Source organism: Hevea brasiliensis, chromosome 7 (assembly GCF_030052815.1).
Source record: "Hevea brasiliensis isolate MT/VB/25A 57/8 chromosome 7, ASM3005281v1, whole genome shotgun sequence".
NCBI lineage: Eukaryota > Viridiplantae > Streptophyta > Magnoliopsida > Malpighiales > Euphorbiaceae > Hevea > Hevea brasiliensis.
The window spans coordinates 13,287,877-13,305,500 of NC_079499.1; the positions used below are offsets into that span (position 1 = coordinate 13,287,877).

General features: G+C 30.5%; 2 protein-coding genes and 3 non-coding genes across 5 annotated transcripts; 3 read left to right on the forward strand and 2 right to left on the reverse strand.

The window, feature by feature from the left end:
- Positions 1-4,037: 4,037 nt before the first annotated feature.
- LOC110642552 (AUGMIN subunit 2) lies at positions 4,038-9,514 on the reverse strand. The gene is made up of 6 exons (XM_021794645.2): positions 9,328-9,514; positions 7,220-7,345; positions 6,933-7,037; positions 6,075-6,143; positions 5,393-5,506; positions 4,038-4,636 (listed from the first exon to the last, which is right to left on the reverse strand). Exons 1-6 carry the CDS (start codon positions 9,448-9,450, stop codon positions 4,274-4,276), a joined length of 900 nt encoding a protein of 299 aa, XP_021650337.2. The 5' UTR covers positions 9,451-9,514; the 3' UTR covers positions 4,038-4,273.
- Positions 9,515-9,840: 326 nt separating this feature from the next.
- Positions 9,841-9,907, forward strand: LOC131181931 (small nucleolar RNA U49). Its single transcript, XR_009150403.1, has one exon. It is a non-coding gene; the product is annotated as a small nucleolar RNA U49 (small nucleolar RNA).
- Positions 9,908-10,091: 184 nt separating this feature from the next.
- Positions 10,092-10,238, forward strand: LOC131181930 (small nucleolar RNA snoR2/U65). Its single transcript, XR_009150402.1, has one exon. It is a non-coding gene; the product is annotated as a small nucleolar RNA snoR2/U65 (small nucleolar RNA).
- Positions 10,239-10,293: 55 nt separating this feature from the next.
- On the forward strand, positions 10,294-10,382 carry LOC131181921 (small nucleolar RNA snoR77Y). The gene has a single exon (XR_009150393.1). It is a non-coding gene; the product is annotated as a small nucleolar RNA snoR77Y (small nucleolar RNA).
- A 2-nt stretch (positions 10,383-10,384) lies between these two features.
- LOC110642551 (nucleobase-ascorbate transporter 1) lies at positions 10,385-16,128 on the reverse strand. Its single transcript, XM_021794644.2, has 14 exons — positions 15,793-16,128; positions 14,998-15,095; positions 14,409-14,585; positions 13,547-13,647; positions 13,382-13,457; positions 12,830-12,889; positions 12,561-12,748; positions 12,379-12,475; positions 12,064-12,150; positions 11,779-11,837; positions 11,490-11,581; positions 11,331-11,408; positions 11,084-11,244; positions 10,385-10,951 (listed from the first exon to the last, which is right to left on the reverse strand). Exons 1-14 carry the CDS (start codon positions 15,866-15,868, stop codon positions 10,739-10,741), a joined length of 1,563 nt encoding a protein of 520 aa, XP_021650336.1. The 5' UTR covers positions 15,869-16,128; the 3' UTR covers positions 10,385-10,738.
- Positions 16,129-17,624: the final 1,496 nt, after the last annotated feature.

The window sequence follows — 17,624 nt, forward strand, 5'->3', positions numbered from 1 at the left end:
AATACAGAGGTGGAAGGCGCGCATGATGCAGTGACATCATGAGTTGGAACCGAAGTGGGAGGCAAGTTGCAGTGTCAGAGAAAGCGCCACATGGGTTTTGCATGTTTTCCCAATTTTAATATCGTACGCTTTTTGTTTGCTTTGCTACAATATTATTTATTTATAAATCCTTTTTTTTTTTTATTTTAAGATCGGCGATGGATTGCTTCGGATTTTATTTTATTCGTAGCAGTCGATTAAAATTTTTTTTTTTAAATTATATTTATTTTCTTTTCATGTAATATTTTTTTAATTAGATAATATAATAAGTTTGTATTCAAAAATATGAAATAATATTATATCAAAAAAAAATATGAAATAATATTATATCAAAAAAAATATGAAATAGTATTATCTGATAGAATTTCTTGATATCAAATTTAAAAATGAAAAATATAAATATTAAGTATTATATAAAAAATAAAGTTGCTCTTATCTCATGATTATAATGTAAATTGTAAAAGATAATAATAAACGCTCAACAAATTTATTTAATATTTTATGCAGGCTATAAAAGTAATAAATTTTAAGTTAGTACATTAAAATTATTTTTATTATATAAAATAAAAAAAAATAGTCATTATTTACAATTTTATTCTTTTCTATTTAGATAATATCTAAATAGAAATTTTTAATTATGTGTTTGCATTTTTTTTATGAGAATATTATGATATACTTGCTTTATAATTTTTATAAATAAATTGCTAATTTTTTAAAAAATATATTTAAATTTTAAAAGAATATCATAAAAAAATATATTTTTTAATAATTTTTAACATAATTAGCTCTAGTTATAATTTAAATTTAAAATTTTATAATTTTAAAAATGACTTGATATAATTAAATTAAATCTTGTTAATTTTATTATTATATATAAATTTTATAATAATAATATAATTATAACATAATATCGTTATGATCTTATTTTAGCGTTGTTTTTCTTCAGCAAATCAAAATAATTAAGAATAAATCCCATTTAAAAAAAAAACATAACTCTTTCTTTTGAGCAAATCAAAACAATTAATTTCTCCATAATTCAATCTATTATTTGATTTTTTTTATTTTAATCTACTCATGTCAGTGTCGCTTCTTTTATAAAAGGGTATATTTTGAAATTTCATAAATAATTAATGGTAAATTGAGTCTAATTTAGATAGATGATTAAAAATATATTTATTTTTTACTTATAAGCTTATTAAACTAACTTATATGGTCTAAAAAATAAGCTTATATAATTTTTTATAATATTATCAAGTTTTTATTTTGATGTTTATAAATACTATACTTATAAATTAATTTGACTAAATATTTTATCATATTATACTTATTTAATTTTTAAATTTTTATTAAAGATCTCATCCTTCTTAATTATTTTAATAGTAAATATGCTTATAAGCTATTTTTTATCAAATATATCAATTACTTATTAATTATTTATAAGCATTTTAACTAAACACGCAAATACTTAAAATTTTAAATAATTATGAACTCAAATTAGCTTATTAATATTAGATGATTATAATTTAATTAAATCGGTGAAATACACTATAAGTGTTGAGAAAATCAAAATAGATAGATTAAATTATTTTAAATTAAAAAATAATTATATTTTTTTTGCCAAATTTTAAAATTAAATTATAAATTACCCTTTTTTTTTTTCCTTACCTAAAAGCTTTGATGAAGAGCCTAGTTAACTTAGGTCAAGATTTGGTAGAAAGTTTAGCATTGTCAAAAGCGACATCTAATTTTGTAATATTTATATTTTTTTTATTAGAAAATTGTGATATATTATTTTATTACTCTATTAATGAATTTTCAAATTATATATATGCAAAGAAAGGGTAGCATTATCCAATTGGCAGATTGGAACACAACACAACCGAATGAGAAAATCAAAGGGAAAATCATCTGAAAGCTCACATTCAAACATCACGTCTATGGTCCATCCGTTGCCCAGCCCATTTCAGTATATCCTGCCAAGGTTCCCAAGCAAACAGCTACACATGGCCATGGCCATATCGCTTCAAGGGCAATTAAAGTCAAAAGCTTTTTCTCTGTTTATGATGGGAACTGGGCTACTGGAGGAACTATTAAGTTCCTACGAAGGAGTTTAGACATCCGACTCCTTCCTAAAATTAGAAGTAAAGAATATGAACCTAAGCAACCACACATCAAGCAAACATATCTATCAGATCAAGTTTTTTCCAGAAGCTGCATGTAGCATTTTCTAAGAGGAGCTTAACTTATTAATTATTATTATTATTTTTAATATACTTATATTAATATTTTAATTTAGTTTTAATTAATTATGTTAATTTATATTTTAAAAAATAATAATTATATTTAGTTGCCATTAATTTGTAATTTACTGCCATTGTTTTATATTGAATGGCCAAATTTTGAATACCAAAGTTAATGGTGTATTTTTTTTTTTTTGCAATTAAATTGTTAATGATTGTATTACCAAACTTTCTTCCATTATCTAATGCTTTTAAATTGTTATTTGATTTGCTCCATTTTTAATTATTTATATTGAAGTTTATTAGTCTTAATTATTAAAATTTATTCACATTTTATTTATTCTTGAATCATTGTAATATTATAAAGAGACTATTAAATCAAAAAACTAAAAAATCAAGTAACACCAACTATAAATATAAAAAAAAATAATAGTAATGAAAAATATAATTATTTATAGACGTATACCCAAATAAATACCCAATATTAATTTTACATATATTTCCTTTTATCTTTATTTTCTATTTATCTTTATTATTTTTCTATCGATCATTATATGATATTTTTATATTTTTTAATAATTTTCATTTATTTATTTTTATGAGTAATAATATATTTAATTATATATGTTAATTAATTGATTTTCTTTTATAGAAAATGGATTACAAAAACTGATTAAAAATTATAATTTTATTGAAAATTTAAATTAGACATTAAAAGTTTAAAAATAAAGTATTAAAGTGAAAGTATTATAGTTATATGCTATAAATTTTAATAATTAAATTATATAAAAAATTAGAAATAATTTTAAAAAAATAAAAATATTAAAATTTAAATTAGATATAGAAAAGTTAATCTCTATTTAATTTATACATAACACAAACATTTAAATAGTATAGTTAAATAAAAGATTAATAATAAAAAAAATTCAAACCTTTTCATAAAATTATTATAATTTAATATAATTATTTGAATTTTAATAATTTAAATGAAATAAAACAAATTGATTACAATTTTATTCAACTTATCAACGTTGTAATTTCAATTTTATCTAATTTAGGGTTTATCTTTGAATTAATTAAAAAGATTGTTAATTCATGGGACCATCTTTTTTTTTTTTATAATTAAAAGAAAAAGAAAAGAAAAACACCTTTCGCTCACAAAAAGTTCTTGATTAAGATTGTATTTATTTCACAGGAAATATTATCTTCAAAACAATATTTCTCATTTTTTAGCATTTGAAACATTTAAGAAAATAAATTTAAAGAAAAATATTTTCAGGAAAATAACTTTTTCTTTTTAAAAGAAAAAGTCATTTTTTATTTTTTAAATTTTAATAATTTTATCAAAATATAAAAATAAATACATATTATTAGTTTAATATTGCAATAAGATAACAGAAAATACTTTTATAAGAGATATTTTTGAAGAAAATATTTTCTATGGAAATTTTTTTTATATACAATTTTTTTTTTTGCAAAACAAACTGATAAAAAAAAAAAAACCCTGATGACGTTGATAAACACAACTGATTGTTGCTCTTGCTGCTTTGGGGAAACACTGAAACTGGAAATGGCATCTCATGCCCTTCTTTTGTTTCAGCAGACATCTAAACTTTTCAGGCTCTGTTTAGCAAAGGCAAGGCAAGAAAGCAAGGCACGAAAAAGAAATGTCGCCTTGCAGTCATTTATGATCTTTGCAACAAACCAAACCGACAAGAAGCAATGAAAAAGTGAATCACAAACAAACGATACTGAACATACAACAAACAAGCTTTGCTTGAAAAACATCAATGTTGAACATATAACAAAAGATGTCGATAATACTAGCAAATACAAGAATTGTCACATTACTCATATTAACTGCACAAGTGAATGAATATTTCAAGATATAGTTTGCTTCTAATGCATGATCATGAAGGATTTCATTCTAATGAAAATATTGTACATAAATTCATTCTAAGGAAAGCATAATATGAATGACTCATGGTCTTTGACTATATACCACTCTTTTTAACCGATGGAGGCCAAGACAATCTCCTGTGACTTGTGCCATCTACTTGGCTAAAGTCGCCCACCTCACTGCTTTCATTGTCTGCTTCTTGGAGCTCAACTTCTTGTTTCTTTAGGCTGTTAATTGACAAGTCATCAAAACTAGATTCATTTCTCCGAGGAGTCACACAATCTGAATCTCCTGGTAGTCTATGTGAGGGATCATTTGCTGGTGTTTTGGGCAAAGAGGAAACTGAATGTCCCACTCTCAAATTTTGTAGTGTAGCAAATGATTCTCTCATGGCAGACATTGCTTCAAAGAATCGGGTACAGGATGCTAGAGCAACAGGAATAGGACGAAGCATTTCCTGCATGGAAATAACCAAAAGAACATGAACATGTCAGGCAAAACATTTCTATGCATTACACATATGTTAGTAGTTTCAAGAAACACGACCACTCAGTGCCATTAGAAAAAGTAGAAGACATATAGAAAAGAAGTAATATAATAAGATATTTCATGACAAGCAGTTGGTCTTAAAAAATGTATTTTAAAGGAGATGAAGTTGTTAGTTTAAATGCCTAATCTCTTACACTATGAGATAGACACAAGATCATAAACTACTAGCTCAATAAGATCCTCTCCAAAATTATCAAAGCATCAATTATAATGTTTCAGACAAATATCCTCTTATTCCTCTGCAGCTTAAGGTTTGATATCCCTATCAAAATTCATTGAATATTGTAACCCTTAACAAAATTAAACATACACAGCCAATTGTTTTGTTAATGTAATTGGCCACCTCTCTTCCTGTGGAAGTAGCATGACTCTATGCTAAACAATTAATTCTACATTCAAAAACGATTGACAACAATAAGCAATAGTAGCATATCTACGCAGTTTCTTAAAGAGATCAATTCCTCCCATTATTATAACATCTCACAGAGGCATATGTTGGATTTCGTTAATACTTAAAAGATGAAACTCAATGAAATAAATAAGTACGTAAATAAATCTGAGAACAGCACAAAACATGTGCTCGAAGCATGCAACAAATAATCAATACAAAAGTTGGAAAAAGCAAATAAATGCAAAATAATGCACAATGTTTCCATAAGCATACCCCCCATGCTGAAGGAGATTCCTTAAAGTTCTGACTCCACTGGAAATCCGCAACAGATGCTGTCAAGGCACCATAATCACTTGCAGCCTTCATCAGTAACTCTGAAAATTGTTTCTGCATAAACAAGGTAGAATAAACGCAAATGATCAAGGAACAAACTTAAATATTAAGTAGCCCTGACTTTAAGACTTTAGTACATTTTGAGAGTAATCCATTCAGCAAATCAGTGATGCAAAACCCATGTAGGACATACAAGTAACATAAAATATTATACTTCAGAAAGTCATAATGCAACCAACTCTTGTCGATGTGAACCATGACTATGTACCGAGATGTTCTACAGGTACTAGCTAAGAGCAACCATCCTTTGTAGCCCTTGATTAATAGATCATGTTCAAATACTTTTCCATTGAAGGTGAAAAATCATCATTCAGGTTTTCAGTTCAGAACATGAACATCAAACACAACAAATACCCTTGAAAAAACTCATCAATACAATTCAACCCATAGTATTGATCACTACAGTTAAACATTGTTATACAACTAAACTCAACTCAACTCAACTAAGCCTTTATCCCAAAAATTTGGGGTACAGTTAAACATTGCTATAGTAGATGAAAATGAGCATGCATAAATACACAGTGTAAATGAAAAAACAATACATTATCATCAGATGAATAACCTGATATTCTGCTTCCACTGGAATACAATCTAGTGAATATGGTTGTTGAAGACGAGCTATAATACGGTCCTGCCAATATTTGTGAAAGGAAAAAAAATTATCAAATATGACAAATGTAATTGAAAAAAAAAAAAAGAGAGAGAGCAATGCATAAACAAAAAACATCGTCTAGTAAGTTTTCAGCATAAAAAAAAAGAAGCACAAAAAACACTGGAAAAATAAAATAGATCAACATACACCAGCATGCCAAGTTCCTATCTACAATAAGAACCCTCAAACAATTTCCCCATAAGCACTTTTAAAAATTTCTCTCTTTAGGTCTAAAGTCCATGAGTAGGTTTAGCAAATTAGACCATAGAATATGTTCAAGCAGAAGTAAATAAAATTCAAACATTAAAAGCTGCTCTTTTGCAGCACAATAGAAAATCAAAGTAACATTGATCGTAATTTTTTGCCCCCAAAAAGCTTCTTAGTCTCAGGAACCTCAGCTGCCATCTGGCCCCCATGGAATGTGCCCAAAACATAAAGGAGTGCATAATAGTCAAAATTGTCTAAAAAAATTGGATTTTGTCACCATTTAGGTACTCCATAATAGATAGCAACACATCAATAAATGTGAGAATAACTTAGAACGATATTATATATCTCAAGTAATTCATCCTGCATAAAAATCATACAGAATAAAAGTCCATGAGAGTATAAAATTCTGCATGTTTCAAAGCATGCATGAGCATGAATGCTCACTTAAATTTAAGTATGGTACATCTATGGCTGTGCTGCAATACAATTCTGTATATCTCTCTCATGGTTCAAAAAACATAAACTTGTTTCTACTTAGTGAAGAACACAAGAATGCACCTTATTCTGAATGACATCCTTCAATATAGTAGTAATCCTTGACAGAGTCTCAATCTTCTTTTCCATTTCACTCACATGTGTCAAATGTGCCACATTTTTGTCATCCTATAATTTTATGATACAAGTCAATTTAATGGCTTTCAAAAATAAATCATAAACAGATTAGCAGTGGATCTATGCAGCTATCATGAATGCCATGCTGCAACTAAACTTCCTTTTGTTACAGATTTAATCCTCAAGTAGATTGTAAAATGATACATGGGGACACACAAAAAAAGATAGTTCACCTTTCGACCTTGAAGTTCCACTTGTAGATCTGCTATTTTCCTTTGTACAGTAGTTAATTCTCTTAAAACCTTAATCAAGTTGTCACCTTTTTCAACAGTGGCTGTGGATAAGTTCTGGAGTTCTTCCTACGCAAGATTTTAAAAAATATATAAATACAAAATACAAAATGGTGAGCTCAAGAAATCTTCTACTACACATATATTAATATATTTAACTTTTGTACTGCAATTCATTAATCTCTCGAATGAGTAAGCCAATAAGTAGTAGTGGTGGCAATTCGTGCTCACAGGTCAAGTTAGTGTTGTGTCAACATATAAATATAACAAAATTTAGGTCAACACGAACACAACACGATTTAGTAATCATGTCAAAATACAAACACCAACACAACCCATTTTTAAATGGGTAACATGCACTGTTTTTAGAATCTTATGATTCTCTATTCAAATCTTATGATTTGATTCGATTTTCCATCCTACCAATTCGAATCTATAGCATAAATCTCAAATGTACTTAATCTTGACAGAATCTTACCATTCGATAGTGAATCAGGTGAATTAATATGAATCTACCGATTAGGTTGATTCTTTTCTAGAGGGTTTTTATGCCTTACAGCTTTAAAATTCAATATTTCACTTCATTTTTCATTGTGAAAAGTGCATATAAAACCTTTTCTTAGCTATTTTTCTTCCACTAGCCATTCTATCTCTCTACTCTTCTTTTGTTTTCTTCTTCTTTTTCGTTAATATACTTATCTAATTATTGTTGTCAAATTATAACATTTTATATTAATATACTATGACTTTTTAATTCAGCCCACTATCCTTTTTTATTATTTAATTATTTATTCACATTTAAATGGGAGTTTCAGCACTTGCACAATGATAATCATTGTCTACAATTTAAGAGTTCATAATTTATATCATAAAACCACATAACATGATAAGAATATTTTGTTCTATTATAAAACATCCTTCTCATTAGCTAATTAATAAATCCATATTTATCAAAATAAATCATTGTGATATTTTTTTACTTATTTTTTTTAGAAAATATATCATTTTTAATTAATTATGAAAATTTTTATCAAATTTTACAATTTGATTTGATTCGATTCTCAATTCACAAAATGAAGATTTTGAATCTCAATTTGACAACTATGGTAACATGACAAGACACGATAACATGTTTAGCACATATTATATTATGACCCATTTAATTCGATACTTCACATATAACACATATTGACACAACTAATTTAACAAGTTATGAAACTAACTCAATGTGTTTAGACTTATTAATCTTTTAATATAAAAAAAATAAAAATATTAAAGTATAAATATAATATAAATAACTACACGAAGTGATAATAAATTAATACTATTCTAAGAAAAGAGTACTATAAAAATACAGCATAAAATAAATTATATAAATCAATAACTAAATTAATATAATTATTATTTTTTAGGTCACTTATCAATACAAGTACACTGAAATACAAGTATATTGAAAATTGGGGAATGGCTATTGCTTTAACTAAACTTAGATAAGGATTTTAAATGTGGCAGTTCATAAGATAGAATGAATGTAATAAGCCATATGCCATCATAAACAGCAAGAAGACAAGAACTAATTAAAATTGCATTTTGCATTATTTGTTTCATAAATTATGGAGTGTGATGGTTTAGCAATTTATTCAAAACAGGCAATTAAGAGAAGGAAATCTTATCACATTATTTTTTGTTTTAACTGCCCAGCCTCTACTACAATACCCATTTTCATATTGTTTGACCAATCATAAAAAATCTCTGCTAAACCTTCTCTAGAGCCTTCACTTTGAATGTATTTACCTAATTAAATTCTCATTTTGCAATTATGTATCAAATCCATAAAAAAAATGATCAGAGTACCTCCAATTGCCATCCCACTTGCCCCTCAATGAGTAAAAATATCGTAATAGAACCAAATAAAAGGTAAATTGGAACAAACACCACCAACAAGGTTAATGTAGCTATAGAATTGAATAGAAAATGAAACCAGTCCAGATCAAAATGCCAAACTCCATATAAATCCACAAGAATTTTATCAAAGCGAGAAAGAAAGAGACCTGAGAAGGAGGAGATGCAACAGCAAATCCAAGATCAGCAGCGATGGATAGGGCATCGGACATGCCACCGATGCGTCTGAGAGGCTTTTTACCTACCCAGGTAGTGTCAGTCCCCATCGACATTTGATTTACCCAAACGCGGCCTTAACTCTCCTTGAAAAGCTCTCAAAAGTAGCAACCATTCAAAAATGGTTCACTTTACATGCGACTGTTACTGGACAGCCAAAGCCCATAGTACACACTCCTAGCTTAATAGGCCGGGCCTACAACGATAGTGGAACCATATTGGGCCAAGGGCCCAAATTTCAAACAAAAGCTGATTGCTCCATTCTTTCAATTACTGGGAAACTAGGGTTACGCTTTCTCCTCTATATAAGCCTCCTCTAACCATCTTTCGTTTCCCTCAGTACTCATTCATCTTAAGTCAGGTTCTCATCTCAGGTAACACAGGCGGCAAGTTTTCAGATTCTTTTTCTTTTGTTGTTTATTTTAGAAGCAAAAAGGTGTCAAATTTCCCGATGAGGAAGAAATCCCAAAAGATAGGAAGTGCCGTATGACACTTTAAATCAGCAGCGGCTACACTTACAAACCCACTTTTCCCATCCGCCAATCGCAATCCTTCTGGTTCGTTTCCTTCATCGGATTCGTTTTCAGTATGGTTGTTCATTGGTCGGGATTACGTCGGCTACGGTGTGCCGTTGTGTGGGTGATTTGAAACGGGTCTCTGAGGGTATTAATTAGTTGATTTTTTTTTTCTTATAAAATGTCCAATGCCACGTCGCCGGTAGCCTTTAGGCATTGACCGGCGATGCTATGATTGGACAGAAATCGATTTCATGCTTCGCTTGCTGATAGGAACCTGTGGATCTGAATTCAGTTGATTCACGGAGCCGATTTCGGCGATTACATTTTAATTTTCAAATTTTCTAATGTGTAAATTTGCACTGATTAAATTTATATATTATGAAGCCAATGATGATTTCTTTTATTTAGTTGGAATTACCGGCTGAATTTCACTTTGATGTCAACTTTAGACTGGCTGTCTGAGGCTTCCATATACACCATTAATCTGAGATTTCATTTGAGTGATTTGAACATGAATCGAAAGGAGTGTGAAGAAAAAGGAAAAAGCAACAGGCTTAAATTATGAACAATAACAAAAAATATACAATACCGATGATTTAATGCCCTAAAAGCTCTTCAAATTCCAGCAATGGAAGGGATTGCCATTATTATTGTGCAATGCTCTATAGTCCTATCTATCCTGGACCTTGTTGTCCATAAAAAAGGGGTTGATTTTCGAAGAATAAAGATCAGCACAGGAAAAATCATCCATGGCGTCAATAGAATTGGCCTAGACTGCTGAGTTAAATCAAATTAGCCTGGCTGTCTGGGTTGCTACTGGTCTCAACTAAGTAGGTGGGAAGAATCTGTTGAGATTAAATGGCAAAGTGTAGAACTCCTCATTTCTATTATCTCCTTTAAATGTTCTGAACTTTACCCACCATGGCATTCCTCGATCTTTCTTCGACTTTTCTGCCTCTAATGTGTTGTCAAGAAACACTGCGACAATCAAACCCACTGTTGCCGGAGATGAGAATATGGTATTCAAAAACGCATTGAACTGCAAACAAGCCAAACCCAACATCATAAAACTATTATTTTCTTCAAGTTTTTTGTTACTCAACAGTGATATTTTTATCCTTACATCTATTCAGGACTCAGGAGACATTGAGTTTGTGTAGATTGTACTTACCCATCCTGCATTGGTATGAACAAGGCCATGTCGCGTGGGATTCCAAAATTCATTAAAAAACTGGGTAACAGAAATCCCAAGGAAGAGAGAAAGCCCAGTAATAATGAGGTTTCTCATTGAATTCATGTTTGTGAATTGAAGAAATGATAGTCCTACCGAAGCTGAAACAGGCAACGACTTGTTACGTGAGGATACAAGAGGAAAATATTCACTTGGAGGAAATAAACAAACAAATAAAAAGACATACCAACAAGGCCAAAGAGAATGCAATATAGTGCAGCAAATATTGGAAAAGGTATGGATGCGAACACAGCTCCAAATTTCCCTGTTAAAACATAAAAGAACAAATGGGTTTATGTGATACTTTCCTCAAATTTTTATGGCTTACAAGTATGGTTAGCCCTACCTAAGGTAGAGAAGAATATCATGAAGCCAGCAGAAATCTGCACAACTCTGCGACTTCCGACTCGAGTTAGTCCAAGGAGTCCTACGTTTTCCCTGAAAGACAACAAAGATTTCTGTCAAGATCAAAATTATAACTTCCTTCTTTCGGCTCTAGGTTTCTCCATGACCTTCACAAAGGAATAAACTTAGATGTATCATCTGGGCCAGTCCCAAGCAGGTAACACCAACATTGTTGAAAGAAACGCAGGATAAAGAAGCTGCTACAGATGGCTCATTCAAGTGTGACTTACACAGAAACAGTGGAACCAGTTCCTGTTCCAAAAAGACCATCAAGCAATACACCTATACCCTGCCAAAGCAACACATATTATTCAGTTCTTTAAAATGAACAACTAATTCCACAATAAATGGAGCAAAAGTTAAAGCTCTCAGACTCTATTTAATTAGTCTAACACACTGCAGATTATTCAGTCTTGATATTATCTCCTAGTTGCTAGATTGAAATGGAGACAAGATAACATGCAAAGGAAATAAAGTGTATCTACTGCAGAAACAATTATTTTAAACCAGCTCACCTGCCAGCCAATGCCTCTGCTCAATACATATGCAGGAGGAGGAGTAGCAATAGCCAACCGAGATGCTGCTTTGTATGCACCAGTTGACTGCAGCATCAAAATGTAAAATTGACCAGGGATTTTGTCAAATATAGTTATTACTACATCAAGAAAGCCTCTCATACAATCCTATAAAACATGCTGACACACTTGAGATCAAAAGCAACATAACAAAGCAACTACAAGTAGTTGCTTGCATCATGAATTTAAAGGATGCAATGGTAATGGTGAACAAGATAACAATTCCAGTGCCACTTATAGAAGATTAAGATGTACCTCAACCATAGAAACAAGAACTGCAGACATCATAGCAAACGAATGACCTGCTGAAAAAGTAGGGGGGCCCCACTGCAAAGGATATGGGAACTTGAACCTGAAATAGAATAACACATGAATTGCAGAAAACAAAATGCAGTACATTTTTTTAAAAAAAAAGGGCATTTGATATTTTGATTTACCATGGAGCAGTAGATATAAGATTTGCTCTGTCTGTACGGCAACTAAGTTGAGTTATATTTGGCTTGTCCCTGTAAGCCCCACTGGCAGTTAAAATAATGGAATAGATCCAGACTATTGTGACACATATCAACACTGGAAATCTTTCAAAAATTGGCAGTTCTCGTAAGATTCTCACATGCTTTAGATACTGCAATGCCAAAATACAACCTTATGAAAGGAAAAGGACAATCCTGTGATCAGAATTTCCAATTATAAAACAATTACTTACTTGTGAAAATCCAATAACCAACAACAGCATTGGTAAACCAATTTCCACGCAATTTCCCAACTGAAAAATGATATTGCAAAATGAAAGTGAAATTTTTTAAGAAACTCACAGAAAGATAGTACAAGAGGAATTAAGTGCCTACGGTTATTGTGACTACAATGATTAAGATATGCATAATGCATTTAATCAAATAACAACATTTTTCATCTGATATTTCCAGTTGAAAGGAAATGCTGCATAACAAAAAAGAAAAATCTATTTAAGAATAAGATTTTAGGGAATACTTCAATCAGAATGTTACACTTTTCAATTGGCTTAAGAATAAACCATGCTTCAACATTAAGATCTAGCTTCTAACTCATTGAGAAAATGGCACACTAGATTTTATGAACTATAAAATGATTCCCTAAATGTTGGGATCCATAATTAACTATAATGAGAATTTGTCTCCAAGTTATGCAAGCAACACGAGAGGAAGACAAAATCTGTACAGTTAGCCCAATAGTCGTCCAATGAAAACATTATATATGACAGCTTCATAGCAATACATACTGCAGGAAATCCTCGTTGAAACAATCCCAAACCAACCAATCCAACCACAGGTGCCATACCAAGAGGACTGAAAAACCTGAGAATAAAAATAATAATAATACAGTGAAAAAAAAAGTTTGAATTGGTTAATCATTGAATCACATTTTCCAATAGTTAGAACTGTACCTTGAAAGGAGACCCCAAAGTTGGCTATAACCCAGGATGATTTGTATGCTTGAGGCTACAATTAACGCTCCCTGGATAGCCCGCATTGTTTGTATAAATCTCTGCAAACCAATCACATGGGAAGATCCCTTTCAATACCCTATCAAATAAAAGAGTTACTGAGCAAAACTTCTAAAAAGGAATAAAATTCTTGGAGATCTAATGGGACTTGAACTTTAACATCAAGGTGATAGTTCATGATTATAATAAACAACCTAAAAGCTGCATTAATAAGACATTGGGGATTTTGGGTGGAAACTAAACAACCTAAAAGCAGCATTAATAAGACATTGGGGATTTTGAGTGGAAACTCATTTAATAAGGATAGCTAGAATTTATGCTTCCTCATGCATTTTCCTCTTAAATGCCAATCTTTGCCAATTTTCCCCTCCAAAATATCTCTACGTGGCCTACAGGCAACAAGTTTGAAGAAAATATTTAGCTTGATGGATCTTTCGGTTAGAGATATAAAACTATTCTTGAGAGCTTTATCTACAAGCTTCAGCTTTTAGGTTTAGTGGCTTCTTCTTGACATGGTATCAAAGTCTATTAGACCACAAGATGTAGAGTTTGAATCCTGGCCACTCTCATTTATTAATTAAATATTTCAGCACAAGGTGAATTAAGCTTGTACTTGTTCAAGCTAACCCCTCACCTACAAGAATTTTAGTTTACATGGTTTCTTCACATTTTCAACATGTAAATTCATCCTCATTTAGTTCTTTGGGTTTTCAAATGTCATGGTATAAAAGTTGTATCAACTATTTCTCCCATGGTTCCCCAATATTATACAAAGAAAGAGGAGGAAGAGTAACAAACTTACTTCATGCTGATCAGTAATCTGTTGCAATGAGGTGTCACTTATAATATAAACTACGGGAATGACGTAAGCAAAGGACCCTCCTACTACTGTAGGCAACCTGGTTCCAAAAAGTGCTTGCAGAAGTGTATTAATGCCAGCTACAAAAAGCAAGGTCTGTATCACCCGTCCTTTATCCCCCTGGTTGCATGAACAATGATATTTTCAAAGGAAGAAGAAGATGAAGAGAAAAAGAAGGGACAAGAAAATTCAAACACAAGGACCTCAGACTCTTAATATAAAGGAAATTTCAAATAAGAATCAAATACCAGACATACTATAAATACAAGTCCCATTGAGTCTATATTCTAGACCAAAATTCTTCAATAAACAAATACAACATGTACCAACCCACAGCGGATTGTAGAATATGAGGAAAAAGGACAAAGCAAAATGAATTCAACCTCTAGCAACTAATAGGAACAATTAAGAGCTTCCAGTTCCAGTATAATCAATATTTCAAGTTCAAAACTAAAATGCAAACATCCTAAACTCCAAGAGAACATGTAAGTTCAAAATGAAACAGGGGTAGCTTAGCAGATAGCAAGCTTACATCATTGCCACCCATTGCTGGAACAAGCAAGAAAGGGATCATTACACTTGTACCCAACATCAAGATGTAGTTTTGAAATGCCAATATAATGGTTTCGGCTGCAACACAAAAAATAAATAAAATTGGACGTAAGATTAGCGATTATAGAGGACACCTTAGTACATAGATATAGTAAAACTTTCCAATAAGAAACTGGGGAATTTAATAATTCAAATTGAAAGAGTCTTATTGACTCAAGCACCCTATAAGCCTCCTTTTACCAAAGACGCCTAAAATATTTCTTGCCCCAATAATTTCTCAGTATCCAAACAAGGCTTTAAAAAATTTAAAATTCAAAAAATTGAGAACCAGAGGAATACTAGGCAGGCAAACAACTAAATGCCTATAATTTCGTTAGTTGAAGAAATTAATCATTCTAAAAATCCCTCATTTCCACAATTTCTGCATGAACCCTCTTCAAAATTCCAAAAAAAGAAAATTAAAAGAAAGTGCAATACACACACACACACACACACACTCTTTCTCACTCAATATATACTGACACGTCTTTTTTTTTTTTTTTCTCTCTTCATTTGTTTCTTATCCTTGTCTCTTTTACTGTGTTAAAGTTTCTAAATTGTAATGCAACAGTTCCTGAACAATGAACATATATTTGAAAGAAAAACAAAGCATCTCAGCGTACTCTACCAACGACAGTGAAGAAATAGAAGATAGAAATGAGCAAGTTGAATGGTTACCATAAAAATGAAAGAAAAGAAGAGAAAGAGGAAACAGAGAAAAAGAGAGTGCAGGTACCCCAAGGAGGATTAGAGTCTATGCAGTACTCGAGGTCTTGAAGTTGTTCCATAGGAGGGTGGCTAATGTCCGCCATTACTGAACCTTCCTTGTTAGAGAGAGAGAGAGAGAGAGAGAGAGAGAGATGAAGATAACAGAAACCAGAGAAAGTGATGAAGAAGAAGAAGAAGAAAGAAAAGAAGGAAGGAACGAGGAAGAGAAGAAGAAAAAGGATCTAAGAACAAAGTAAAGTGTTGATATAAAGTGAGGGCAAAGAAAAGATGGAATAAGAAAAATGAAACTTACAAAAAATAAAAATTAATTAAAAAAAAAGGAAGAGAACAATTTGGAAAGCCCAAAAAACCAGCAAAAGCCTCTCTTCTGACTTCTGCCTTCGATAAGTCACCCTTTTTCTCATCTTCCTTCTAAAATCACTTTCACAATTCCAAATTCACCCTTGATCATCTCTCTAGCTACCAAATAGCCATTAGGCCCCACATTTGTACTACGACTCTACGGCGTAGCAAATAGCAACTGCATTAAAACTGTGTCGTTTATTCTGCGGGGAGGGGTCCCTGCTCAGTTATCATAAGATTCTGTGACGTATGAATTTTTCCCCAGTGATGGTGGTGGCCCACTTACTGCAAAGGCATGGAAAATGATCGGTTGGATAGAATATCGGGAGAAATTGCAAAGACTTTTTAAAGGGAAAAGAAAATAGAAGAGAAAAAATAAGAAATGAAAATATTTTTTTTTTATTTGAATCGGGAGAGTGAAATATTAGAGATAAAGTTATTTATGAATTATAAAATTATAATTGTATTTTTAAATTTTAAAAAAATAATAAAAAAATATAAAGTTATATTTATAATTTTAAATATTTTTCTCTTAATTATTTTTTCATCTCAACATATAAAATATATAAAAATAAGTTTAATATCTATTAAATTATATATTTATATTGAAATTTATATAAAATTAATTAAAAAATATATAATAAACACATAAATATATAAATAAATATTTAATTTAATAATTATTAAGTTAATCTTCATATAATATAAGCTTAAGCTTTTTATAACTGATGTTGACGCAGTAGAAGTTATAACAAAAATACTATTGCCATTTAATGGCATATGATTTTTTTTTTTTTAAGAAAAATTGAGCACATGTTTCCCCATAAGCAGGGATAGAAATTGTTATTTGTCTCAACTCGATGTGTCGTGTACCTTTTTTTTTTTTTTAACCTTCATTATTGATATTGTAGTGTGGAGATAGGGGGAAAATTTTTCTGTCCCAAATCTTTAATAATAATATATTATTATTTTATTAAAAAATTAATTTATTTTTATATATTTAAATATTATAATTTTAATAATATATATATATATAATTAATATTATGTTCAATTTTAGTAAATAAATTTATATTATATAATAATAAATTTAAATAAAAAATTTTCACTAAAAAACCTGTCCCATTCTGCATCCCAATAAGAAAAATTCTTACTTCAATTCTATTTAATTCTTATTCTCCATATTCTATTTAATTCTCAGTCTCCATATTCTATTTTAAAAAATCACCACCATCTCTTGCTCAAGTTGTTCGAATTGCACAATCCACTCTTGCAGATTGGATCGAGGCTCGTGGTGTGTCTAGTAAGCCTTGCGGTTCAGTCCTCCATCTTTTTGATGGTAAATGGCAGCCTCTGATGTTGAATTGGGTCAAATGTAATGTAATATTGATGCAGCAGTAGACAAAGCAAGATCAAGAACTAGCCTGGGTTGGTTGCTGCGTGACTCTTGTCATTTCCTGGTTGTAGTTTAAAGGGATTTGATGGTTGTTTACCTGTT

Coding starts and splice junctions, on each gene's coding strand:
- LOC110642552 (XM_021794645.2), bottom strand. CDS start 9,450: ATGTCGATGGGGACTGACACTACCTGGGTAGGTAAAAAGCCTCTCAGA. Junction 7,346..9,327: donor TTGCATCTCCTCCTTCTCAG/GTCTCTTTCTTT, acceptor AATCTTGCGTAG/GAAGAACTCCAGAACTTATC. Junction 7,038..7,219: donor TGGAACTTCAAGGTCGAAAG/GTGAACTATCTT, acceptor ATAAAATTATAG/GATGACAAAAATGTGGCACA.
- LOC110642551 (XM_021794644.2), bottom strand. CDS start 15,868: ATGGCGGACATTAGCCACCCTCCTATGGAACAACTTCAAGACCTCGAG. Junction 12,476..12,560: donor CTTATATCTACTGCTCCATG/GTAAATCAAAAT, acceptor ATTCTATTTCAG/GTTCAAGTTCCCATATCCTT. Junction 12,151..12,378: donor TTCTTGTTTCTATGGTTGAG/GTACATCTTAAT, acceptor TTGATGCTGCAG/TCAACTGGTGCATACAAAGC.